Source organism: Sorex araneus, chromosome 2 (assembly GCF_027595985.1).
Source record: "Sorex araneus isolate mSorAra2 chromosome 2, mSorAra2.pri, whole genome shotgun sequence".
Classification (NCBI taxonomy): Eukaryota; Metazoa; Chordata; class Mammalia; order Eulipotyphla; family Soricidae; genus Sorex; species Sorex araneus.
In genome coordinates, this window is record NC_073303.1 from 243,692,014 (window position 1) to 243,716,542 (window position 24,529).

At 68.5% G+C, this 24,529-nt stretch overlaps 3 protein-coding genes across 5 annotated transcripts; 2 read left to right on the forward strand and 1 right to left on the reverse strand.

Annotated features, from left to right (window-relative positions):
• The first annotated feature begins 411 nt into the window (after positions 1-411).
• Positions 412-10,344, forward strand: STK11 (serine/threonine kinase 11). 3 transcript variants are annotated; one of them, XR_008628463.1, is made up of 10 exons: positions 416-1,247; positions 6,601-6,684; positions 6,795-6,884; positions 6,969-7,101; positions 7,182-7,318; positions 7,552-7,679; positions 7,768-7,825; positions 8,009-8,202; positions 9,654-9,866; positions 9,943-10,344. XR_008628463.1 is itself a non-coding variant. In XM_004614796.2 (10 exons), exons 1-9 carry the CDS (start codon positions 958-960, stop codon positions 9,849-9,851), a joined length of 1,317 nt encoding a protein of 438 aa, XP_004614853.1. In that variant the 5' UTR covers positions 423-957; the 3' UTR covers positions 9,852-9,866; positions 9,943-10,344. The 3 variants fall into 3 exon arrangements, 2 of the variants coding, with proteins under 2 accessions (XP_054981442.1, XP_004614853.1); XM_004614796.2 differs by having other exon boundaries at positions 423-1,247; positions 9,649-9,866; XM_055125467.1 differs by lacking the exons at positions 9,654-9,866; positions 9,943-10,344 and adding an exon at positions 8,360-8,526 and having other exon boundaries at positions 412-1,247.
• A 199-nt stretch (positions 10,345-10,543) lies between these two features.
• CBARP (CACN subunit beta associated regulatory protein) lies at positions 10,544-18,704 on the reverse strand. Its single transcript, XM_055125466.1, has 10 exons — positions 18,362-18,704; positions 16,562-16,683; positions 16,342-16,481; positions 15,981-16,045; positions 15,510-15,654; positions 15,264-15,429; positions 14,953-15,090; positions 14,484-14,694; positions 13,096-13,279; positions 10,544-12,473 (listed from the first exon to the last, which is right to left on the reverse strand). The coding sequence occupies exons 2-10, from the start codon at positions 16,658-16,660 to the stop codon at positions 11,369-11,371; spliced, it is 2,253 nt and encodes a 750-aa protein (XP_054981441.1). The 5' UTR covers positions 16,661-16,683; positions 18,362-18,704; the 3' UTR covers positions 10,544-11,368.
• Positions 18,705-21,265: 2,561 nt separating this feature from the next.
• ATP5F1D (ATP synthase F1 subunit delta) lies at positions 21,266-24,226 on the forward strand. Its single transcript, XM_004614797.2, has 5 exons — positions 21,266-21,488; positions 22,351-22,504; positions 23,533-23,621; positions 23,758-23,883; positions 24,150-24,226. The coding sequence occupies exons 1-4, from the start codon at positions 21,351-21,353 to the stop codon at positions 23,878-23,880; spliced, it is 504 nt and encodes a 167-aa protein (XP_004614854.1). The 5' UTR covers positions 21,266-21,350; the 3' UTR covers positions 23,881-23,883; positions 24,150-24,226.
• Positions 24,227-24,529: the final 303 nt, after the last annotated feature.

Genomic DNA, 24,529 nt, shown 5'->3' on the forward strand with positions numbered 1-24,529 from the left:
GCGCGTGGGGGCGTGGCCGCGGCGGGGCGTGCGGCGGCGCGTGCGACGGCGTCGGGCGGTAAACAAGATGGCGGCGGCGTGCGGGGCGCGGAAGCGGGAGGCGGCCCGGGGCGCCTGCCCGTGAGGCGGCGGCGGCGGCGGCGGCTCGGCGGCGGCTTTGCATGGGCTGCGCCCCCCGCGCCGTCCCGCCTGCTCCACGCGCGCCGGCCTCGGGCCCCCCCGGGCCGGCCGGCGCCGCCTCGGCCGCCCGCCCGGAGCCCCGTCGCGGCGGCACTTGTCGCGCCCCGCGGCCCCGCGCTCGGCGGCCGGGCGCGGGAGCGCGTCTGCCGTTGGGGGCGCGGGGCGGCCGCTCGGGGGTCCCCGGCCGGTGCGGGGCGGCGTCGGCGCGGCCCCCGCGGGGCCCCCCGCGCGGACCGTCGGCGCCCCGCGCCCGCCTGCAGCCGGGGGTCCCGGGCTCGGCCGCCCCGCGCGCCCGGCCCGCTGGGGATGGCCGCTGCGGCCGTGTCCGTGGCGCTCCGACGGCCGCGCGTCCCCGGAGGATGACCTAGGGCCCGCCGCCCACCCCGCCGCCGCCGGACGCGACCCCCCGACGCCAGCCCAGCCGGGCCCGGCCCCCCGAGCGAGCCGCCGCGTCGGCGCCGCCCTCCCGGGCACGCCTCTCCGGAGCGCGCCGCCGGGCTTGCCCCTCCTGGACCGTCGTCGGCCCCCGGCCACCGAGGGGGGGCCCTGACTTTGGCTTTTTCTTTTTTTTTTTTCCCTTTTCACTTTTTTTTCTCGGGGGGGGTGGGAGGGCAGGGTGGGGGTGGCGTGTGAACTTTTGTTGACTTTGTTTGACTTTTGCGGGGAAGGGGCGCCCTCAGAGCCGACCCCGCCTCCCTCCCGTGTCCCTTACTCCCCAGCCCCCCCCCACCCCGGGAATCCCGGGACTGTGCGCAGCAGAAGGGGCGCAGCAGAAGGATGGAGGTGGCCGAGCCGCAGCCGCTGGGCCTGTTCCCCGAGGACGAGCTCATGTCCGTGGGCATGGACACCTTCATCCACCGCATCGACTCCACCGAGGTCATCTACCAGCCCCGCCGCAAGCGCGCCAAGCTCATCGGCAAGTACCTCATGGGCGACCTGCTGGGCGAGGGCTCCTACGGCAAGGTGAAGGAGGTGCTGGACTCGGAGACCCTGTGCCGGCGCGCCGTGAAGATCCTCAAGAAGAAGAAGCTGAGGCGCATCCCCAACGGGGAGGCCAACGTGAAGAAGTGAGTGGCGTTGGGGCACCCTTCCCGGGACAGCCCTCCCGACCCCCCCCACCCTTCAGCCTCCAGGAGAGGGTCATCACAGCCGGAACTTTTGCCAAGGGACAGCTGTGCCGCCCCGGTGATGCCTGACACTCCCCCCCCTCCAGCTGTTTCCTGATCTGCAGGGCAGGGGGGCACCTGGAGGGGTCCTTGGGGTGTGGCAGCTGGTACAAACTCCTCGGGGGTCCCCAGCGCCAGGCCGGGCAGCACGTGGGGTCGGTTTGGTGCTCGTGGGGCTGGGGAATGCCAGACACGAGTCCTGGGCGCCGCGGGGGCCCGGTTGGGGGCATGTGGGGTGCGTGTGGCCCCGAGTTCAGGCGGGCCCCGGCTCTGTCCCACGCACGTGTGTTGTCCCGGCGTCATCCCCCCCCTTTCCCGGCCCGGCCACCCGCGCTGTGCTGGGTGCTGCCCTCCTGGACGGCGGGGAGGCTCTCGGGGGTCCCCGGGAAGGCGGCCTCCGGGCCGGGCCGGTTCTGGGAGTTGACACCCCTTATCCCTTATCGCTGCGCTGTCTCCCCCAGGGGCCCTCCCCGCCCAGGCGCCTCTCCGGGCCGCCTGCTACCCAGGAGGGGTTTATCTAACGGGCCAGACGGCCGCGCTGACCGTGACCTTGGACGCTCGGCTGTGGCGCGGTGCCCACAGCCGGCCTGGGACGTGCCGCCCTGCCCCGGTGTCTGCTTTCACCCACCTCCCGTGCCGGCGGGGAGAGGCAGGCCTGGGGGGGCTCCCCGCTGCCCCTGTCCGAGCTGAGGACTTGGGGCTGTGTGGGGGAGACAGGGCAGGGGACCCCCGTGGTCTGGCCAGCCGCCCCCACCGAGTCGGTCATTGCTTCTCGTCCAGGGCCGGGATGGGGCGCGGGCGGGCCGCGTGCCCCCTGCTCTCCCCAGCCCTCCCTGCCCGCCGTCCTTTCGGGCCTGGGGGGCCGGGCCCACACTGACAGGGTGGTGGCCGGCCCGGCCCGGCCCAGGTGTGGCCCTGGGCGCCCAGCTCAGCACCGTGGCCGGCGGGGGAGAGGCAGGCGGCAGGGAGCTGGGGGAAACCGAGGCCAGGGAGGGGCCTGGTGGGCACCCTGAGGGGGACTCGGTGGTCTTGACGGCCCAGTACCTCGGCCGGGACGGGCAGCTCTGGTCCTGCCAGGACTGGGCGTGCTCTGGGCCCCTGGGGGATGGCGCGGGGCGGGTTCCTCGCCGTGGCCCCGGGACCAGGACAGGGAAGTACCTGGACACGTCTCCCTGACAGCCGTGCCAGCGCTGGTGGGCTGGGGGCTTTGTCAGGGGGGCCGGAAGTCTCCGGGGCCGGCTGCCTGCCTTCTGGGCCTCTGGTGCCTGGCCTGCGGCCTGGAGCTGGCCAGCCCCGCGCCGTCCCCTTGCTGGGCCTGGCGGGCATGTGTCCTGCCTGGGGCCAGGTGGCCCTGAGCCCAGAGGCTTCTGCTGGGGGGAGGCCCGAGCCCCAGGTGGGCCACTTGGGGTGCTGGGGGCAGCTGGAGGGTAGTCGGTTGGTCAGGCCTCGGGCCCCGAGATCAGATCACACAGTGGGGTGTGCCTGATCCCCGTCCCCCGTGTGTGTCCCCATACCCCGTGTGTGTCCCCGTACCCCGTGTGTGTCCCCAAACCCTGTGTGTCCCCATACCCCATGTGTGTCCCCGTCCCCCGTGTGTGTCCCCGTACCCCTTGTGTGTCCCCGTCCCCCGTGTGTGTCTCCGAACCCCATGTGTGTTCCCGAACCCTGTGTGTCCCCGTCCCCCGTGTGTGTCCCCGTCCCCCGTGTGTGTTCCCGTATCCCGTGTGTGTCCCCGTCCCCCATGTGTGTCCCCGAACCCCATGTGTGTTCCTGAACCCTGTGTGTCCCCGTCCCCCGTGTGTGTCCCCGTCCCCCGTGTGTGTTCCCGTACCCCGTGTGTGTCCCCGTCCCCCATGTGTGTCCCCGAACCCCATGTGTGTTCCCGAACCCTGTGTGTCCCCGTCCCCTGTGTATGTCCCGTCCCCCGTGTGTGTCCCTGTACCCTGTGTGTGTCCCCGTACCCCATGTGTGTCCCCGTACCCCGTGTGTGTCCCCGTACCCCGTGTGTGTCTCCGAACCCCATGTGTGTTCCCGAACCCTGTGTGTGTCTCTGTACCCAATGTGTGTTCTTGTATTCGATGTGTTCCCTCATCCTGTGTGTGTCCCTGTACCCCATGTGTGTCCCTGTACCCTGTGTGTGTTCCCGTGCCCTGTGTGTGTCCTCGTATCTCATGTGTGCCCCATTACCCTGTGTGTGTCCCGTTATACGTGGTGTGCGAAACCCACCGCGTGTGTGTTCCTGTACCCCACGTGTCCCCGTACTCCGTGCGTGTCTTATGTAACCCATGTGTGTCTCCAAACCCCTTGTGTGTCCCCGGACCCTGTATCTCCTCTGTCTGTCGTGAGTCTGAGTGTCTCATGGGTGACTGAGGCGTGGGGCATCTTCTTGAGGGGGTGCGAGGTGAGGGACTGGGCTGGTGGTGTCTGCAGGTGTGTGTGGCCAGTGTCCGGCGGGAGGTGGCGTGTGCGAGACATACCCCGGGCCTGGACTCAGTCGATGCCCAGGCAGTCCTCAGGGCCCTGTCCAGGCCCCCACATGCTGTGTTCTGCTCGGGGGGGGGGGGGGGTCAAAGGGCCTGGCACACCCCGAGGCCTGGAGCGTGGCCTGGCCCAGCTGTGGCTTGAGAAGTTTGTGCAACAGAAAAGTGGCGAGTTAATGTGTAATTCTGGTTGTGTAACCCGCAACTCAGGTTTCAAATCCCCCAGGATCCTCGGCCCCTGCAGCCCCCCACCCAGAGTCCTCCCTCCCCTGCAGCCCCCTACCCAGGGTCCTCCCTCCCCTGCGGCCCCTCGCCCAGGGTCCACCCTCCCCTGCGGCCCTCGCCTGGGGTCCTCCCTCCCCTGTGGCCCTCCGCCTGGGGTCTTCCTTCCCCTGCAGCCCCCCACCCAGGGTCCTCCCTCCCCCGGGGCCCCCCACCCAGGGTCCTCCTTCCCCTGCGGCACCCATCTGCCTACAGTGGTTCCAGGCGGTTCTGAGCCTTAGCCTGTATCCTGGGTCCACCCCGGGCAACCTCTGGGGTCTGTTTCTCTCCCTGGGCGGATCCCCCAAGCAGCGCTCGGACCCCCGGGCCCTGCAGAGCTGGGGCTGTTCCTAGGCATCGGAACTGGGGCATCCGTGTGCCAGGCCCAGGCCCCCTCTTGCCCTGCCCCTTGTGAGTGCCTCAGCCCCGTGGGGGGGTGTTTCGGGGCCACCTGCAGGGGCTGAGTGTTGCAGCTGCCTGTTGTCTTCATGCCTGGGCAGCATCCCTGGAGGTGGGCAGGTGTGTCTGTTCACCTGTCTCTGGGGATATGCAGGTGTCTCCTTGTGGGGGGTGACCCCTGGCTCTGTGCTCGTCCTTGGTGGTGCTGGTCGGGACCAGGATTGGCCTCGAGCTGGGCGATCGCCCCTGCCCTGTCGCGTGGCTGCCCTGGGTTTGATTCCTGCCCTCCTGTATGGTCCCCTGCCCGGAGTGACCCCCTAGTGCCGAGCCCCGAGCACCGGGGTCTGCGGCCCGAATACAGAGACAGGAAAGCCTCATCTCTGCTCCCGGCCCTTGGGGTGTCTCGCTCTGGGGCCAGGGGTGTTGCTGTGGTCCTGGAGGGACCCTCACTCCGCACCTGCAGGCTCGGCTCAACTCTTGCCCCGGTCCCTCCGGGCCACCCTGTTGCCTGCCCTTCTCCCAGGGGGGCCCAGGCTGGGCGTGGGGGGGGCCCAGGCCCCTCCACAGGGCTCCTCAGTGGCCCTCAGGTTACTCAGCAAACTTGCTGCCACTGACAGCTGGGCTGGGGGTGCCCCCGGAAACGCAGCTTCCTCTCCCCTCTCCCTCACTTCCTGCGCCCCCCTCCCCCCACCCGCCTGGCTTTTTCGGCAGCTGCCCTTCTCTTTCTGGGCCAGAGAGGAGTGGCCGCTCCCTGGGGGCCCTGGGGGCCGCCCCACTCTGGGCCACCTGAGGGCAGAGTATCCCGGCCGTGAACCCCGTGTTCCCTGCTGGCAGGAGGTGCCCCGGTGCCTGTCTCCTGCTACTTCCTCCTGAGTCATTTGTGTGCAAGCCCGCGGCGGGGGGGGGCGTGGGGCCCTCCAGGGCAGGGGTCCCTGTGCCACCTCTCGCTGGTCTCTAGGAGCAGCTCGGACCTGGGGCTGTCCCACCCCTGCCCCCGGGGTGAACCCCCAGGAGAACGAGCTGCGTGTGGCCGGCAGCTGGAGTGGAGGGTGTCCGGAGATGGGGAGCTCCTGCCCGGGTCAGGGGGACCCTGGGCCCTCCCCGCTTTTCCCGCAGGGCCTGCCCTCGGGGGTCCCATGGGTCTGCTTCCCCCCACTGATCAGGGAGCTGCACAGGAGGAGTCTGGCAGACGGGGTGCCAGCCAGGGTGTCCCCACTTCTGGGCAGCACGCATCTCCCTGGGCCCTTGGGCCCCAGAGATTACAGGGTGCTCAGGCCTGGGGGGCAGATGAGCCAAGCTGTGTTGGGGGGTGGGGCCAGCGGCAGGATCTACTCGGGATCTGAGGTCCCCGGGAGGGGGGCCCCAGGCTCTGTCCTGGGTGTGAGTGCCCGGGCCGGGGGTGTCGGGGAATGCTTCCGAGAGGAAGCAGCCTTGCCGGACACCTGGACGGTCTGGGGTGGGTTCTCTCCAGGCTGCCTGCTGGGGGGCTGTGCGCCATCCCCTCGCGGGGCTTCGGGGTGCTGTGTTCCTGGTGGCTCTTTTCTGGGGCCAGGGTCGTGCCTGGTGGTGCCAAGGACCCGAGTGGCCGCCTGCAAGACCTTCCCTCCTGTTTCTCGGACCTGCTGGCGGGGAGCTGGGGCAGCGGGTGGGGGTGGGGGCTGTGTGCTTGGGTCTGGAGGGCTCTGGGGGCCGTGGCCCAGTTGGCCAGCAGCACTGTGCCCTCTGACCAGCGGCCAGGCACACCATCTGACACCCCCATCTGGGGCACATCTGCTCGGGGCCCTTCTCCTGGCGGGGTGCTGGTGCGACCTTTTTAAGTTTTTTTTAAAAGAGCCCAAGAGGGAGGGGCTGGAGTGATAGCACAGCGGGTAGGGCATTTGCCTTGCACGCGGCCGACCTGGGTTCAAATCCCAGCATCCCTTTAGGGTCCCCTGAGCACCGCCAGGGGTAATTCCTGAGTGCAGAGCCAGGAGTGACCCCTGTGCATCGCCAGGTGTGACCCAAAAAGCAAAAAAAAAAAAAGAGCCCAAGAGGGGATGGGCAGCAGTACCCCCGGGGCAGGGAGGGCGGCTGTGGCCCCCTGGCCCTGCCGGGTGACCCGCGTGTCCCCACAGGGAGATCCAGCTGCTGCGGCGCTTGCGGCACCAGAACGTCATCCAGCTGGTGGACGTGCTCTACAACGAGGAGAAGCAGAAGATATATCCTGGGCGCAGGGCCGAGGCCGGGGGGTGCGGTCGGGGCAGGGGGGAGCAGGGGCGCAGGGCCCGGGTGCGCGTCCCCGCGGGCGGAGCTTTCCTTAGCCCGGCACGTATATGGTGATGGAGTACTGCGTGTGTGGCATGCAGGAGATGCTGGACAGCGTGCCCGAGCGCCGGTTCCCGGTGTGCCAGGCCCACGGGTGAGTGCCCCCCGCCCCCCCACACCCGCCCCTGCCCCCGCCGGCCCGCGCTGAGCAGGGGTTTGCTGTGCCCCGCGCCCGCAGCTACTTCTGCCAGCTGGTGGACGGCCTGGAGTACCTGCACAGCCAGGGCATCGTGCACAAGGACATCAAGCCCGGCAACCTGCTGCTCACCACGGCCGGGACCCTCAAGATCTCCGACCTGGGCGTGGCCGAGGTGGGTGGGGCGCCCGGCCTGGGGCGGTGGCGGGGAGCACAGCACCCCCCTGGGCCCTGAGCCCCGCCCTCTCCCCCCAGGCCCTACACCCCTTCGCCGAGGATGACACGTGCCGGACGAGCCAGGGCTCTCCCGCCTTCCAGCCCCCCGAGATCGCCAATGGCCTGGACACCTTTTCGGGTTTCAAGGTGGACATCTGGTCGGCAGGGGTGACGCTGTGAGTGTCACTGCTCCCTGGGGCCCTGCCTCCCCGATGCCCCCCACCAGGCCCCACACTGGCCACTTGGTCCCTCAGGGGCTTGTTGGGGTTCAGCAGGGCCTCCTCCGGACACAGGAGAGGGGTGAAGCTGGCCTCGGAGGGTCCCCCTGCACCCCTGCAGCGCCCGTGGGGTGTGAGGCCCGGGGCCCACGGCGGTCTCGTTCACGGCGTCTCCCGCGGCCTGTCCACAGCTACAACATCACAACGGGCCTGTACCCCTTCGAGGGGGACAATATCTACAAACTGTTTGAGAACATTGGCAAGGGTGACTACAGCATCCCGGGGGACTGCGGGCCGCCGCTCTCTGACCTTCTCAGGGGTGAGTGTCGAAGGGCTCTTGTGGGGGGCTGGCAGGCTGGGGACCCCCATCGCCCCCTTCTGCCCGGCCTCAACTGAGCCCTCCCCAGGGATGCTGGAGTACGAGCCGTCCCGGAGGTTCTCGCTGCAGCAGATCCGGCAGCACAGGTGAGGGGGGTGCAGTGCGGGAGGGGGGCCGGCTCCTAGAGGAGGGGGCAGAGGGCGGCCAGACCTGCAGGCGGGGCACAGGCGCTGGGACCCCAAGGCTCTCTCTGGCCCGCCCCTTTGTGCGGGCCACTGGGTGCGTGTCCCACCCCAAGGGGGCCTGCAGCGTTGCCTCCTGCCCTGCAGCTGGTTCCGCAAGAAGCACCCGCCGGCCGAGGCGCCGGTGCCCATCCCGCCGAGCGCGGACTGCCGGGACCGCTGGCGCGGGATGACGGTGGTGCCCTACCTGGAGGACCTGCACGGTTGCGCCGACGACGCCGACGAGGACCTCTTTGACATCGATGACGACATTGTCTACACTCAGGACTTCACGGTGCCAGGTGGGGAGCCACGGAGCAGGGGGAGCCACGGAGCAGGGGGAGCCAGGCAGGGAGCCGCGGAGCGGGGGAGCCTCGGGACGGGGAGCCCCATGCAGGCCAGGGGGTCCGGCGGCCCCACGCGCTGCCCTGGCCCTGACGCGCGGCCTTGCTTCCCCAGGTGGCGAGGAGGTGGCCGAGGCGGGTCTTAGAGACTGCCGGTTGCATCTAGGCCAGTGCTCGGCCCTTTGTGGACAGGATGCTGAGGCCGGGGGCACAGACAAGCTGGCCGCAGGGCTGCAGGGGGAGGCCGAGGGGGGCGCCAGGCCTTAGGGCAGCAGGGCTGGGGCCAGGGAGGGGGCTGCCTGGGGGCGCCCTGTTATAAAGCTGCCGTGTCTGCACAGTGCTGCTTGTCGGACCCTGCTCGCCACCGCCCCCCCCCCCCTCGTGGGGTGTGTCTGCAGTGCGGGAGGCATCCTGGGGCTAGGTGACACCTGGGGCCTGTGGGCAGGGAGAGCAGCTGAGGGCTGCGGGGGGGGGGGGGGGGGGGGGCGTGTGCACACAGGTGCCTGGACGAGTGTCTGGATGAAATTCCTGCCTCGGGCGCTAGGGGGCATCATAAGGCTCTTGTGGCAGCTACCTCCAGTCTCCCGACCTCAGCTACTGCTGTCATTCCCTGACCCCTTACACACGGGACACCCCAGACCTGGCCATCCCACCCCGTCCCCACAGACCTTGGCCATCTTGTCCCTTGCCCCCCCACACACCCCATCTCCATTTCCCAGGCCCGGGCCACGCTGTTCCCGTACGCCCAAACCCTGGCCATCTCATCCCCATCCCTAGCCCTCCAGACCATGGCTATCCCATCCCTCGTGTCAGGGTAGGGACCTCCATCTGTGAGCAGACGTCCCAGGTGGGACCCGGGTCAGCCCAGCATCAAAACAGCCGGTTTCTCGCCAGCAGCTTGTGGGCCCCTGAACCCCATCCGGCATGGGCTCTGCCTGGCCCTTGTGCTGTGAGGGCGGTGGGAGGGCGAGGCAGCTCCAGACCCCCCTCCCCGCCCCCATGATCCAAGCAGCTCGGAGTCCCCGTGTGCGCGGTGTGGTCAGACTTGGAACCTGCTCCCGGCAGTGACGCGACCCCAGCAGCCTCCGGAGCCACACAGGGGGGAGTGGCCGGGCCCTTAGCACGGGGCGGGGGGCATGGGCGGGCTCTCCCTGCCCCTTGTCCAGACTGGGGCGGGGGGGTGGCGCTCAGCCTCAGGCGGCCCTTCCTGCAGCACAGCTCCCCTCCACCCCAAACACTAGCACCCAGGGAGGGCTGGTGTCCCCTCCCCGCCCGCAGCCTGCGTGCTGGGCAGAGGGCCCCTCGGCCGCCCGCCCCCGGGATGGGGCTCCTGCAGGCCACCGTGGGGCCAGGCTGGGGCGCGGCCTGGGCCCCGACCAGCCCCCCTTGTCCTTTCCCTCCTAGGGCAGGTCCCGGAGGAGGGCTCCGGTCAGAACGGACAGAGCTGGGGCCTGCCCAAGGCCGTGTGTATGAACGGCACGGAGTCGGCACAGCTGAGCGGCCGCCCCCGGGCTGAGCGCAGGGCCAGCGCCAACTCCACCCCCGCGCGCAAGGCCTGCTCGGCCAGCAGCCGCCTGCGCCGCCTGTCTGCCTGCAAGCAGCAGTGAGCGCACCGCCCACAGGTGGGTCCGGGACCCCTCACGGCCACGGCAGCACCAGGGTGGGCCTCCCATTGACCCATCTCATCCTCCCCTGCAGGCGAGCTCCAGGAGCCACAGCCCCGCCCCCGGCTTCCCGCCCAAGGCCAGGGTAGCGCCTCGGCCACTGCTGGCCAGGGTCAGCAGACACTGGGGGTCTGGCCCCGCGTGCCCGGCCGGGCACTCGTCCGCCCGTGGACTTGGCCACAGATGCCCAGCCGGGCCCAGAGTGGAGGAGGATGCGCCCTGTGTGGGGCCAGGAACCCCCGCCATGCACTTTACGTTCCAACACTGGTTCGCGCCGGCCTGGACGCCGCTCCCCCGGGACGCCGTGGGGCTGGTGCGGGGAACCTGCCAGCAGGATGCATGCCCAGCCCCCGAGGGAGCCGGGCGGCTGTCTCATTTCGTTTGGTTGGTTCTTTTATTTCTTTTTTTAAGAAAAAAATAAAACAGGTGGATTTGAGCTGTGGTCCTGAGGGATGTCTGGGAGTGCGGGTGGCAGGAGCTGGGGCGTCCGGGCCGCCAGAGCTGAACCCAAGGCGGACCTTGGTGCACATTTGACCTCAGGGGGTGGCGGGCAGACGCCAGCCCTCATCCCCACGACCCCCCCAAGCCCACCTCCCTGCCCGCGCGCCCGGGTTCCCAGAGAAAACAAGAGCAGGTGCAGTAAATATTTATGGGGGACGGGAAGGAGAACACAGCCCCATCTCGGGGTGGCACAGACAGCTGGGAGTTGGCTGGGGGGCGTGGAGGGCAGCCCCAACTTTTGGCAATAAATAAAGCTCGGGAAACTCAAACCCTTGGCCTGCGGGTTTTGTGAGTCGCGAACACTGACGGGGGTCCTGGCGGCTCTTCAGACGAGACGTGCAGCAGCAGTGGGGCGGGCCGCCCGCTCACATGCGGAGGGCGGGCACGCAGGGACACGGACACAGGGAGGAGCCGTCCAGGGGCTGGGGACGGGGACAGCAGCTTCAGCGGCGGCGGTTATTGCTCGGAGGGGCGCGGACTGCCGCGAGCACACGCCGAGGTGAGGTAAACGGCTTTGGGGGGCTTGGCTTCGGCGGTGTCCTACCGGTCGCGCAGTACCCGGGCCGGCGTGTTCGCCCGGGAGCCCAACGGACACCCGGGCACTTGCGGCCTCCTGTGCCTGGGACGGGGGCGCGGCGGCGGGCGCCCCATGGGCAGCGGCTCTGGAGCGCCATCTGCTGCCCTGCGCCCCAGATGGGGAGTGCCGGGGGCCACCGTCTGGGGCCGAGGGTCGCGGCGGATATGGGGCGTTGGAGCCCGGAGGGGAGGCTGTGCCCCCTCACTCCCACGCCTCCAGCGCCATCCCGTGGGGCCGGGGTCCCGGAGCCTCGGGCTGCGGTCTGCGGGGCCTGTGCGCACGCCCGTGACGCTCCTCCCCGCCGCCCTGTCCAGCCGCGGGCACCTCCCGCGCGTGCGCGCGGCCGGAGCGACTGACCGGACGCGGGCGTGGGGCTCGGGGCTTAGGCCGGGCTGTGGTCTGGGGACGTGGGCGCCGCGGCCGCCAGAGCCGGAACCGCAGCGACGGGTGGAGCGAGGCGCGGCGGGAAGAGTCCCTCGTCGAAGTGAGCCGCCAGCTTGTCCAGCAGTGCGCCCGGGGGCCCGGCACACAGGCCCGAGCCTGGACAGCCGCCCCCGCCGCCCCCGCCCCCACCCCCGCCCGGCTCCTCCTCGATGACCGGGATGGCCGGGGCGGCGGGCCCCGCCGGGTCGTCGTCCCCACGGCCGTCGGGGGGGCAGTCGACGCTGTCGCCGCGGCGCAGGGGCGCGCGTGCGGGGCGCGGGGCGCCGCCGGGCGGGGGCGGGAGCGCGCCGGGGGCGGCAGCGCCGCGCGCGCCGGGGTCGCTGTGCTGGCGGCCACGCTGCCACTGCTTGCGCGTGTGCGGGTGCACGTGCGGCCGGGTGCGGTGGCGCGCCTGCGGGGCGTCGTCAAAGTGCGGGTCGTGGCGCAGGAACTCGTGGAAGAGCGCGTCCGTCTTCTCGTCGATGCTGTAGTCCCGGCGCGGGCGGCGGGGCCAGGCGCGCGGGCTGCGGGGCCGGGCCGCGGGCGCCTCGGCGGGCGCGCTGTCCAGGCTGGTGCCCACGCGGTCGGCGCCGGCAAAGGCGAAGAGCTTCTCGGGTGCGCTGAGCAGCCCGTCGTCGCCGGCGCCGCGGCCCTCGATGCTGGCGTAGCCGCTGTCCATCTGCAGCAGTTTGCGCGCCCCGCCGGGCTCGCTGTCCCCCGCTGCCCCCGTCGTCGTCGTCGTGGTGCGCGGGGTGGGCGGCGGCGAGGCCGGTGGCGGGAAGGCGGGCGCGGGGCCCCCCGAGCCCGAACTGTCGCCGCTGCGCACCGAGTCGCGGTCGTTGCCGCTGCTGCTCTGGTCCGAGGCGGTGGCCGCGTGCAGCTCGAGTGATGCGCGCAGGCTCCACAGGTCGTGGTAGCTGCTCTGCGCCGCGTCGGGCCCGGCGTCGCGCTCGCTGTCCGAGTCCTGCTGCTCCAGCCCCGCGCCGGCCACGCCGCCGCCAGCAGCACCGCCTTCTGGGGGAGACTCGGGGCTCGCTCCTCCCGCGGCGCCCACCGCCTCTAGCCTGTAAGTCAGGCTTTGGTCAGAAGGCCTCGAGCACGCGCGTGCCTGTGCCTGCGTGCTGGGTGTAAAACCCCCCTGCTGGGCCCCCAGCCCTGTCAATCACTGGCGGGAACCTGCAGCGGTGGCAGGCACCCCACGCGAGATTCCTGTTGCTCAAACCCTCCTAGCCAAGCTCCCCTGTCCTAAAGCTGCAAACCCCCTTTTCCTAGGCGGGGGCGGCAGGGCTGAGCGGTTTCATCCATCCCCGCAATGAAGAGAACTGCCCAGCTCACCCCAAAATGGGACCCCAGACTTAGGGTGGTCTGCAGGGCCGGGAAGGGTACTGTAGGTAATAGGGGGCCCTTAGGAGCACCAGCAGGGCCCTCAGAGCGACAGGGCTGAACCTTCAGGCTTTGAATGCCCAGGTGCCTGCAAGCCTGGTTCCCATCCCGGCCCGGGCCCTGCCCTTACCCAAGTCTCCTGGCTTCCCTCCACCGTCTGAGCTGGAGGCAGCTCCAGGAGGCCCAGTGGGAGCCGGAGAGCCACGACTGCGTGTCCAGAGCGCTCCCTGGGCCACCTAGGGGGGTTGGGCAGGGCTGGTGCCCGCGGATCCACCCCTAGCACCTCTATCTACTGAAAAATACCTGCCGAGAGCGGGGGTCTGGCTGGTGGGGCTGGCCAGGAAGGGGCGGTGGGGGGACTGGAAGGCCACGGCGTCGCCCGTGCTGGCGATGTACTGGATGAAATCGGCCCTGGGGGCATCGCCCTCCTGCTCCATGCTCTCGCTGGCCGCGCGCTGCCGCTGGAAATGGTGCCGTTTGGGGGAGCCTGCACGAAGGGAAGTGGGTCCATCGGCCGGTACAGGTGGGGAAACTGAGGTACAGAAAACCTCCCCGCCCCCTCCCCCCTACACACACACACACACACACACACACACATCCCAAGGCCTGGTCCGGGTCCGAGTGAGCTGGGTGTGGCCATTGCAAGGACCAGCAGTGGACATGGCCAGGTGCACAGGCAGAAGCCGGAAGGCGTGGGAGACAGCGGACAAGCTAGTGAGGGGCCCAGGGCACAGCCCTGTCCTGTGGGGAGTGCCGGGAATGGCCCCGCCCTGCTCGCCTGTGGGCCCCGGCTGGCCAGCGGCCAGGACCCTCCCATGAGGGGCCCTGGGAGAAGCGGGTAGAGAAGCCTCCGGCTGTAGCCCAATCACCGGACAAACAGGTTCTGGGCGCCGCTGCACCCACACCCCCACACCAGCCTGTAATCACCCTGGCATCTCCAGAGAGGCAGGCCGGGTCCTCCCACCCTGCTCGACTGAGTCCAGTCCCTCTGCCAGGACCCACCCCACACACACACCCAATCCCCCAAAAAAGTGAGAGCCGGGGGCTCCGCTCCTGTAAACAGTTTTTTTTTTTCCTGTTTTGGGGCCACACCTAGCAGTGCTCAGAGCACGGCACTTGGGAATTATTCCTCGTAGACTCAGGAATGCCGGGGATCGAACCCGGGTCGGCCACGTGCAAGGCAAACGCCCTACCCACCAGGCAGTGGGTTCCGGCAGTGGGTGAACAGCTCCGTTATTTTTATTTATTTATTTATTTATTTTTGCTTTTTGGGTCACACCCGGCAATGCACAGGGGTCATTCCTGGCTCATGCACTCAGGAATTACCCCTGGCGGTGCTCAGGGGACCATATGGGATGCTGGGATTCGAACCCGAGTTGGCCGCATGCAAGGCAAACGCCCTACCCGCTGTGCTATCACTCCAGCCCCAGCTCCGTTATTTTTTAGTTGAGGTTTAGTATTTTTTTTTCTTTTACTGGGGAGGGGGTGCAGGGGCACACAGGTACAGACGGGCTTGCTGAGCTACCTCCCCGGTATCCAAACAGTTGCGGACACACGGGGGGCCACACCCAACCTGACCTGCCACGTCCCCCCCACCCAACACCTCACAGCGAGGGGCCAGGGGGGCTGCATGGAGGCACCTGTGGTCACAATGACCCCCTTCAGGGCCCGGGGCTCAGCGGCCGACTCACCTCTTGTGTCCAGGCTGGACGCCCGTTGGCTGGGCTCCAGTTTCCACTTTTTGACCTTGAAGTAGGGGCTGGCCCCGTCCAGGCTGGCGTGACGGCGGAGGCGGTGAAAAAACTGCAGGACGGGGCCCGCCCCTGAGCTGGGGCTCCCCTCGGCCGGCCCGGCCGCGGCCCCCAGCCCGCCAGGCTTGCTGCTTCTGGCCCCTACGTCCAACTGTGAGGGGAGAGGAGGTGATCAGGTCTATAGAAACTCCAGGGAGGGGCCCCCTGTCCGGGTAACGTCCCCCGCCAGTGTCCCTTGCAGGGTTGGGGGGACAGGATGGAGACGCGGGGGCTCTGTTCTCCCCCACCCTGAACAAAGGTGTGTGTGTGTGTGTATGTACACGCCATGCACCCCAGGACCCCCTTTTTCTCTGCAGATTGATCTGGTGGGGGGGGGCAGGGAGGGGACATGCAGGGGAGGGGGCCTCACCGAGGTGCCTTCCCCCGACTCGCTGGATGCTGAGTCGCTGATCTGGAAGTCGGCAGCATCTGTGGCTGTGTTGTACGGGTCACCTGGCAGGGCGGAGCTGGGGCCCACGGAGCGGCCAGTGAGGGCCTTCCCCGGGGGCTGTGGGACAGAGCCAGGATGGGGGGAGGAAGCAGTGACGGGTCAAAGGCCCCGCTCCCGCTGTCCTGCGCCCCAACCCATCCCCTCCGTCCGGGTGGGCCCCAGAGGAGGGCACCTCTGCCTGCAGGGTGGGGGCTTGGGGGGGTCCCGGATGCCAGCCCCCACACGCTCACCTGGAAGATGGCCAGGCTGGCCTTGGGGGGGGCAGTGGGATGGGGTGTGGCCGTGGCCTCGCCCTGGTCACACTCGTGGATGGTGACAATCTTGAGAGGTGGTAAGTGCAGGTGGGTGAGGCGGGCGTTCTTCAGGTGGTGGAAATCCCCCTCCGTCAGCGTGTACCTGCAGATGCGGGTGGGTGGCGGTCAGCCCGGCTGAGGAGGCCGGCGGGCACCGCGCGGGGTCCGGGGGGCGCCCCCTACCGTCGGCCCTTGTCCTGCCCTTTGCGGCTCTGCTCAAACAGGGCAGCCTCGTTGAAGGACACGCGGCGCCCCACGATACTGCTGGACAGGAAGCGCTCAGTTTCGGCGTCCTGGCTTTCGGGGTCATCCCCCTGGCATTCGGTGTCTGCGAGGGGAGGGTCAGAGGTGAGCCCCGGGTGGGCTCGGGTCAGGCGGGCGGGCGGGCCGCTGGGGGGCGGGGGGAGGATCGAGGGGGGCCCGGGCGCCCGCCGGGGGAGAGGGCACTGGCTCATCCGCACACACACTCACTCACTCTCAGCACGCGCCTGGACACCTACGCGTGGGCTTTAAGGAAACAGAGATGAGTCGGAATCGAGCAGCGCCCAGTCTGGTGGGGGAGACAGACAGACACAGGGTCAGGCGGCCCGAGGGGCAGAGGGGGGCGGTGGGCGGGCGGGCGCACGGTGGGCAGGGCCCAGCGGGGAGCCTCACCTGGAGCCAGGTGGGTGCCATTGTCCAGGTAGGTGCCTGTGGCCTTCTCCACCTCATCGGAGGCTCTGCGCAAGGACAAGAGAACCAGATGGGCAAAGGGTACCAGATGGCCACATCCTGCCCCTTCCCCCCAGCTCCCAGGAGGCCCCTGCAATCCCCCTCCCCAAACCCTATCCTGCAGTGGACCCTGGCTGCCATGCACGCACGCGCGCGCACACACGCACACACACACAGACACAGACACACACACCCTACACCCCCACAGAGATGCACCTGCATCTTGGGGCACACACGCGCATGCGTGCACCTGTTCCCTGGGCACCTGCCCTGCCCCATGCCAGGTCCCGGCTGGTGGGCGCACCTGTTGAAGCGCCGGTGCACATCCCAGCAGCGCTTACACAGAAGCAGCACCCCCGACAGCACCACGAGCGTGCCCCCCACGAACAGCGACATCACCACCACCAGCAGCGCGTAGTTGTCCAGGATGGGGTCCGGAGTCGCCTGCGGCCGGAAGGGGCGGGCTCAGTGTGGGCGGGGCCCCAGCCGGCCCCGCCCCAGCCCCGCCCCCGGCCCGGACTCACGGTGGGGAGGCCCGTGGTGTTGGCCCACGCTGTCGGCAGGGCAACTGTGGTGGCACCGGTGGCTGCGGCGTCCGTGGCCATGGTGGCAGTAGGCTGCATTTTTCAAAGCCGGGAGAAGGGACCTGGGCGAGTCGGGGCCGCTTGTTGAGCTGGGGCGGCTCCTTCCGGCGGCCCCTCTCCCCAAGCAGGAGCCCCTGCTGGGCAGTGACTCACACTGGGGGCTTAGGGATGTGGGGGGGGGGCGGGCAGCAGTGCAGCAGCCTCCTCCCTGCGCGGACCCCCATTCCCCGCCCATCTCTAAGGTGCAGTGGGGCGGGGCGGGGCGTTGTGCGCACCCGGCCCAGGGGAGAAGCGCACCCGCGGCAGGAATGGGGAAACCAAGGCAGGCAGCTGGCTCCGGAAACCCCAGGGACCTTGCCCAGCCCCATCAGGCAGGGAATACGGAACGCGCAGCTGCAGCGGCCGGTGCGCGGCTGGCAAGGACCCGGCGGGGGGTGTTGCATGGGGGGCCAGGAGAAGGCTGCGCATCTTCCCGACCCAGGAGGGAGCGGGGTGCTGAGGGGAGTTGATCCCAGGTCACGACTCGGGGAGGGGACGGTCCCCCCCGGGCTGCCGTGCGCCAGTGGGAGTGGAAAGGACAAAGAAGACGCATCTGTGCAGAGCCTGAAGAATCCGGTTCCCATGGCGACGGAGCGAGCGGGCCGAGGGGGGGCGGGTTGCCAGGGAGCACGGAGGGAGGAGCGCGGGGGAGTGAGGCCTCCCGCGGGGGCGGGCTGAGCCGCCGGGCGGCGACATGGCTGCGGCGGCGCCTCCCCGCCGCTGCCCAGCCACCGGTCTGGCCCGCCTCCAGGACGCCTTCAGCGGGGACCGGAGGGAAACTGAGGCTGGGGAGGGGCTCAGCCCTCGAGAAGGGGCGGTCTGCAAATTTCACCTGCCCGTCCTCCCCTCGGGGCCGCCTGCTCCCGAGAAGGACTGCAGGGACCCGCGGGGATCTAGGAGGAATCTGGGGTCTGGATGACCAGCAGCTGTCCCGGGGGTGGGCATGGCGTGGAGGAGGTGGGGAGGTCACCCCCTTCAAGCTGTCAGGGCTTGAACCCTTGGGGCAGCGGGGATTAAACAGGCCCAGAGGAGGGTCCAGGGGAAGCTCAGGTGTCCCTGAGCGCAGCGGGCAGGCTGTGGCGCGCCTCCGCCACCCGATGTCTTGGGGGGTGGTGGTGGAGGAGGGGGCGCGGATATGTAGGTCGGGAAACGAGTTCAGGCGGGAGGGGGAGGGGACAGAAGCGCAGGGGCGATGACAGGCGACCGGGAAAGATGGCAGGAGGCCGCGGACTCGGCGGCAGGGTAGGTGGGGATGGAGAGCCGCCGGCGGGGGTTTCCCAGCAGCGGGCCGCGGAGGTTCGGCTCCCGCGAGCGCTCGCCGCGCCCACCTCCGCGTCCCGGCCCCGGGGGCGGGCGAGCCAGGAGGCACCGGGAACCCGATTCCAGGCACATTCCCACCGCGGGCGCAGCCCAGAGGCGGCCGACGCCACGGGCTGGGCTGGATCTCGCGGGGAAACTGAGTTCGGGGGGGGAAAGGCAGGGGCGTGGGTCCCTCTCCTGGGGTGCTGGCGTGGGAGGCAGAGGCCCCCCGCAAGGCCGGCCTCCCAGCACACGCGCCCGGGCCCGCTCAGCTCCCTCCCTCCGGCCTCGCGGGGGCAGGGCCGGTTGGTCCCCGGGTCAGGGCGCCCTCCCCCCGCACCCGAGCCGGCCGCGATCTGTCCCCCGCCCGCCCCGGTGCAGCCCCGGGCCCGCCGCGCCTACCTCAGCGCCGGGGCGCGCGGCCCATGGGCGGCGGGCGGGTTGCGGTGCGGCGCTCCCGCTGGCTCGGGCGCCCGGTGGCCGCGGAGCAGGCGAAGAATTTATGAATGGGGCGCGCGGCGAGCGGGGGAGGCGCGCGCGAGAGGCGGGGCCGCGCACGTGACCGCGTTGGCGGTGGACCCGCTCGGTGCCGCCCGGTGTCTCCCGGTGCCCGGCCGGCCAGCCGCCCCCGCCGTGCTCGCCGCCGCGTCTGGCTCGCTCCCTGCTGGTCACCGCCTCCCCTTCCCTTCCGGTGGGGGCGGGGGGCGGAGCCTGCGCTCCGGGGCGCCCCCTCCCCAAGCGGACCCGCCCCTCCCCGGCACGGCGGAATCTCCGCCCCCGGCCCGGCGGCACGACTCTTGTGCCCGTGTCCCCAGGGACGCGAGGGGGAGGTCCTGGCACGCACGACTCTTCCGCCTCCGCTTCCTCCGATCTGGGGGTGCCTGGGTGCACGACATCCCCACCTTTATTGCACGGCGGGTCGTGCAGGGGGCCGCGCCCTGCCTGTGCTTCCTCTGATCTGGGGCTGCCTCGGTGCTAGCTTAATCTACCTTAAATTGATTATTGCACGGCGGCTCCCGGGGGTGCGCAAGCCGCACCCTGGCTCGCCCAGCCTGTGGGTTAGGAGGAAATTTGCCCCCCTTGCCACAGATGCTTGCCTCACGTTTGAGGTCCCTAGGGGAGCACAAAGCCCAGGTATGCCTGATGAACCCTCAAAGCTGTTCCCCCCATCCCCCAACCCCCTCCAGTTCTAGCCTAGACTCCTCACTGTGCTCAGAACTCCCCAAGGTAGGAATACCGTCACGACAGGCACCCCTTTCTCCTGTCAAAACCGAAGTCCTGTCCGGCCTCAGGGGGAAGGAAGAGGAGGAGGAGGAGGAGGAGGGTTTTGTACCATTTGCTCTGACAGGCCGTTCTCTGTTGGCCCCAGGAGGTGCTTGCAGGACCGTGTGGTACTGAGGTCCAACTTGTGCCTTCTTGCATGCAGAAGCTTAATTTGCTAGCCTTCAGCCCCTAGACAGCCCTCCAGCTGCACCGGTTTGGAGTCTATCCAGGATCGGCAGCCTTTTTCTGCTCCTGTGAGGTCTCCATTCCCACCCTGCCCCAGGCACAGGGGGTCTGCACCGCCCAGGGAAGGCAAAAGGAACTTATTCCAGGAATGCTGGCTCATGGGAAGGCTATGGGCAAAAAGAATCCGGAGGGGAAGGGATCCGGGGGCAGAAGAAACCACCTCCTGATTTTTGCAGAGAAATGAGAGGCTGGCCTTTGAGATTTGAAAGCATCCATGCATGGTGGGGTCCAGGGGGAGGCGGATGCCGTGCAGGCCAGAGCTGAGGAACCAGGTCTTGGCGCTGGACACAGAGACTTGCAGCCAAACCAATCCCAGGTTTGGGGACATCAGTCACCACTGGGGAGTTCTGGAGCTGCCCTGCAGTGGGAAGCAGCTGGTTTTGAGCAATCTCTGGCTCCAGAGAGGCGAGAGCTGCGCACGGGACGCAGCCCTGGGAACGACAGTCTCTTTCCATCTCGGCACAGTTCCCAGGCCAGGATGCCTAAGGCATTGGGAACTTTGGGACTGACGCATCCCACTTCCGGCAGGTTGCAAGTGGCCTGCAAACTGCCCGGTGATGGGTCTCAATACCGGGTCTCCCTCCTGGCCAGCACTGCCAAGGCTGTGGGGCGCACGCATTCCCCTCTGCGCGTGGCGTGTTGGGAACAACAGCATCTTGAGCATGCCCCTTGCAGCCAAGGAAAGCCACCCTGCTCAGGTGTGCGCACGGCCCCGCGCCAGGGAGGGCTCCAACGAGCAACCGGATCCCAAGCATGGGGAGCGGGGAAGGTGGAGGAGGGCCGGACGCCGACCTGCAGGGGCGCGGAGGCGGGGCGGTGACGCCAGTGCCCTGAACGAGGCTGCGCGGGCCGCGGTGACGTCAACGGAGCCCCGTGCCTCCCGCGCACGCGTGCCTGCGTCAGCAGCGTGCGGAGGCGGCTGCCGGGCGGGGCGGCGAGAGAGCATCTCTGGGCGGCGGGCGCCCCCTGCCGGCCAGCCGAGCACGGGCGAGCCGAGGCCTGGGTGTCCGTCCAGGCTTGGGTTAAGGTGCCTGTATCCACCTTTCTTTGTTTTACGTATCTGTCCCCTCCACACACTGTATGAGTTGACGCCTTATGGAATTGCTGATAAAGAACTGCATTCCCTCCGAATCTAGAGGTTTCCAAGTTTATTCAGGGAAAATAACATCGACTTCTGGAAATCTTGTGTGTGTGTGTTTATGTGATTTTTGGGCAACACTTGGCAATGCTCAAAGCTTACTCCTGGCTCTGCACTCAGGAATCTCCTGGTGCTGCTTGGGGGACCATATGGGATGCATGCTGGGTTGGAACCTGGGTCCGTCAGTTGCAAAGCAAACGCCCTCCCCGCTGTATTATCGCTCCAACGCTGGAAATCTACCTTAAGCTGATAGGCCCCCTTAATTGCCCCAGGGCTGCTAACCCCAGCCCCCACCCCCACCAATTTTTCAGAGCTCCCCATGGGGCAGCATCACCTACTCTTGGAAATACTGCCAAGGAATCTAGATCTTTCCCTGATGTGTTTCCAGCGCTTAGCATCCCAAGAGCTACTCCTCCCCCGTCTCACTAAATCACGAATTCACCTTAAGGATATTCTCCCTCCCTGGCCCGCATGTTTCAAAGTCTGCCCACGCAGAACCCGCTTACTGACCATCCGGCTGGGAGGCTCCAGGAAACTACAACTCCCAGCGTGCCGCGTGAGACGGAGATGGAGGGTGGGTGGAAAAACAACCGTCGGGCGCGAGGCACTGTGGGAATTGTAGTTCGCGCGTGCGCCCTACTCAGGACTGTTCCTCCCAGACTTCCCCGCGCGCCGTCCTCCTCGCCCTCCAGGCTGTGGGTCCTGAGTCCGCCTGCTGCTGCCGCCGCCGCTGCCGCCACCTCCATGCTGCCCGCCGCGCTCCGCCGCCCCGGCCTCGGCCGCCTCGTGCGCCAGGCCCGTGCCTACGCCGAGGCCGCCGCCGCCCCGGCCCCCGCCGCGGCTCCGGGACAGATGTCCTTCACCTTCGCCTCCCCTACGCAGGTTCGGACGCGGGCCCGGCCGGCCCATGCCCATCGCCCCTGCCCCTTGGGCCCCGAGGTCACCGGCCCGCATTCCGGATCTGCACCCCGACCCCTAGTGTTCGGGATCGGAGGCCTCCGACTCCCCACTTCCTTGCTCCTGGGACCCTCCCCTAAGCGTCTCGGTATCGAAGCCCCCCCATTCCCATTATGAACTTTGGCTCTTCTGCCCCTCCCCCAGGCGTCCACTTTCTGAGCCACGGGACTGCCCCCCTTACCCCCCGCCCCCCGCCTGACGCCCTTTCTCTCCGGACTCCCATTCACATCTTGCATCTTGCATTCCTCCTCCGAGTGGTCCAGAATACGAACTCGCGTGACCCCCAGATCACCGACCCTACCCCACGCCCAGAGTTCTGGACCCATTCCGTGGCCCTCCGTAAAAACGCCCGTGATCCCAGGCCCTGACCCATTGGTCTGATTTTCCCCCCGGGGTGGTCTTGCCTCGTGGCCTAGAATTCCAACTGTCCGGACCCCGTTTTCCAGCGCTCAGGTCCTTAAATTGCAAAGCCCTCTCCGCTCTCCGTTTGCTCCGCGTTCTCCCTTCCAGCCCTCCCAGAATCCCCTTGTCCACACGCAGACCTACCCTTGACCCTGCCTCTGGGAACCTCTCCGAGATAAATCCCTTCAGCTGCCCAACCCCCCCCCCCATTGCCTCCCTGCCTCCGCTCGGAGAGTCTGGGTCTCGTGCAGGTGAAACTTTGGAGGCCCTTAGGGGGTCGGGGTGATTCGGGACCCATGTGTGCCTCGGTCTGGCTGGTTCCTTGGTGCCCCTTGAGCCGTCATGCCCCAGCCTGGGGACCCACGTTCCATGTGTTCCTTCCCAGGTGTACTTCAATGGCGCCAATGTCCGGCAGGTGGACGTGCCCACGCAGACGGGAGCCTTCGGCATCCTGGCATCCCATGTCCCCACGCTGCAGGTCCTGCGGCCCGGGCTGGTCGTGGTCCACGCGGAGGACGGGACCGCCACTAAGTACTTTGGTGAGACCGCTGGACATGGGGGTGGGCAGGGACTGCGCCTGCGTCTCCGTGGAGACCTCAGGATGTTGGGGAGTCGAGAGCCCCCTGAATGGGCCCCAGTCGGTTAGGTTGGCCTGGTGGGAGTGCAGAGGGTAAGGGGTGGGGACTCCATGCAGGGAGAAGGGACACTGCGCCCCAGGATGGCAGGACCACCCTTCTGTCCCAGGCCCATCTTCGGGGTGCATGGGTGCTCGTGATTCCAGTGGACCAGAGATGGGACAGGCGAGTTTGTACAACGGGGCGGGCACTTATATCCTTGGCAGCCTAAAGGGTCCCTGAGTACAGAGCCAAGAAGCCCTGAGCACGGCCGGGTGTGACCCAGAAACAAACAAAAAAAGATTCTGACGGACCTGAGGGGTCGGGCGGTGGGGAGGCCGCTTGCCAGGCACGTGGCAGGTCCAGTCTCCTGAGTCCCCCAGAAGTGATCCCTGAGCACAGTGCCAGGAATAAACCCTGAGCACCATTGGGTGTGACCCAAAAACCAAAAAGAGGAAATTAAGGGGCTGGATCGATAGCACAGCAGGTAGGGCGTTTGCCTTGCACGCAGCCAACCCAGGTTCGATTCCCAGCATCCCATAGGGTCCCCTGAGCACCGCCAGGGGTAATGCCTGAGTGCCTGAGCCCGGAGTAACCCCTGTGCATTGCCGGGTGTGACCCAAAAAGCAAGAAAAAGAAAAAGAAAAAAAAAAAGGAAATCAAATGGGGTCGGAAAGGTAGGGCAGCGGGGAGGGCGCTTGCTTGGCAAGCATTGGACCCAGTTTCGAGCCCCAGAATGCCGTGGAGTCCCCCAGGTTTTGCCAGGAGTGATCCCGGAACTCAGAGCGGGATCTGAGATACTGGATCAGATCCTGGGAGTCGCCCCAGTGGGGTCAGGCAGACACCTGGTGAACCTGGAGTTTCGTGGGGGTAGGAGGTGAGCTCACCAGCATTGTCCGCCAGGAGACACCTGGCACGGGGGTCCTCACTAGCCCGCTCCTCCACCCCTGCAGTGAGCAGCGGCACCGTGACCGTCAACGCTGACTCCTCTGTGCAGCTGCTGGCCGAGGAGGCCGTGACACTGGACATGCTGGACCTGGGGGTGAGTGTCTCCCGCTGGGGAAACTGAGGCATGCAGCAGGCGGCTCTCCTCCCCCCACCCCACCGAGTCAAGGCACGGGACTCCGAGGGCCCTGCTGTGCCTCAGCCATCTCCCTTCTGCCTCCACACCCCTGCAGACCGCCAAGGCTAACCTGGAGAAGGCGCATGCCGAGCTGTCCGGGGCCGCGGACGAGGCCGCCAGGGCCGAGGTTCAGATTCGCATCGAGGCCAACGAGGCGCTGGTGAAGGCGCTGGAGTAGGGGGTGCGTGCGCCCTGCCCTGGGTCCCCTGAACGGGGTGGTGGGTGGAGCCAGTTAAGGGGAGGGTCCTTCCCGAGCCGGCCGCCAGGGGGCAGCACAGGGCTCGCTCCCGCTGGGCCACGTGGCAAACCCGGAAGCTGGTCTCCACAAGGCCCCCCCCCACGCTCAGAGGCCTCTGGCCCTAGGGTGGGGGGCACACTTGTCATTCCCAAGGGCACTCTCACCCCCACGGCCTCACACCCTGACCGGCTGCCTGTGTGCCCGTGCAGAACAAGCTGCAGAGAGATCGCCTGGCCCACCTTCGAGGGACCCCGGCCCGCACCCCTCATTAAAGACCTAAAAGCCCCCTTGTGTTTGCTTGCTGTCTCGTTTGGGGGGCTCTTGGGGGATTCACCCCACCAGGGTGGGGACGGCCAGAGGTGCTTGGGACCTTTGGCCGCAGCTGCAGCTGCAGGCTGGCGGCTGGGCGGGGATGCAGGGTGTGGCCCCGCCTGGGACTGCCCCTGCCCCCCCTCTAGCCGCCCTGGCTCCCACGGACGCCCCGCCCTGGGCTCCCTCCCCTCTCGTGGGTGGCCCCGGCTGGCCAGGCGCCCACTCCCGTGGTGTGGGCATTTCTTTGGCACCAGGCCCTGGGCCAACCCAGGTGGGG

Excerpts from the sequence above, each read along its gene's own strand:
- ATP5F1D (XM_004614797.2), top strand. The coding sequence starts at position 21,351 with ATGCTGCCCGCCGCGCTCCGCCGCCCCGGCCTCGGCCGCCTCGTGCGC. Across the intron at positions 22,505-23,532 it reads GACCGCCACTAAGTACTTTG|TGAGCAGCGGCACCGTGACC; the intron begins GTGAGACCGCTG and ends CCACCCCTGCAG. Across the intron at positions 23,622-23,757 it reads TGGACATGCTGGACCTGGGG|ACCGCCAAGGCTAACCTGGA; the intron begins GTGAGTGTCTCC and ends ACACCCCTGCAG.
- STK11 (XM_004614796.2), top strand. The coding sequence starts at position 958 with ATGGAGGTGGCCGAGCCGCAGCCGCTGGGCCTGTTCCCCGAGGACGAG. Across the intron at positions 7,826-8,008 it reads CAGCAGATCCGGCAGCACAG|CTGGTTCCGCAAGAAGCACC; the intron begins GTGAGGGGGGTG and ends CCTGCCCTGCAG. Across the intron at positions 8,203-9,648 it reads TCAGGACTTCACGGTGCCAG|GGCAGGTCCCGGAGGAGGGC; the intron begins GTGGGGAGCCAC and ends TTTCCCTCCTAG.
- CBARP (XM_055125466.1), bottom strand. The coding sequence starts at position 16,660 with ATGCAGCCTACTGCCACCATGGCCACGGACGCCGCAGCCACCGGTGCC. Across the intron at positions 15,091-15,263 it reads CCAGCCTGGCCATCTTCCAG|CCCCCGGGGAAGGCCCTCAC; the intron begins GTGAGCGTGTGG and ends TCTGTCCCACAG. Across the intron at positions 12,474-13,095 it reads CAGACCCCCGCTCTCGGCAG|GCTAGAGGCGGTGGGCGCCG; the intron begins GTATTTTTCAGT and ends CCTGACTTACAG.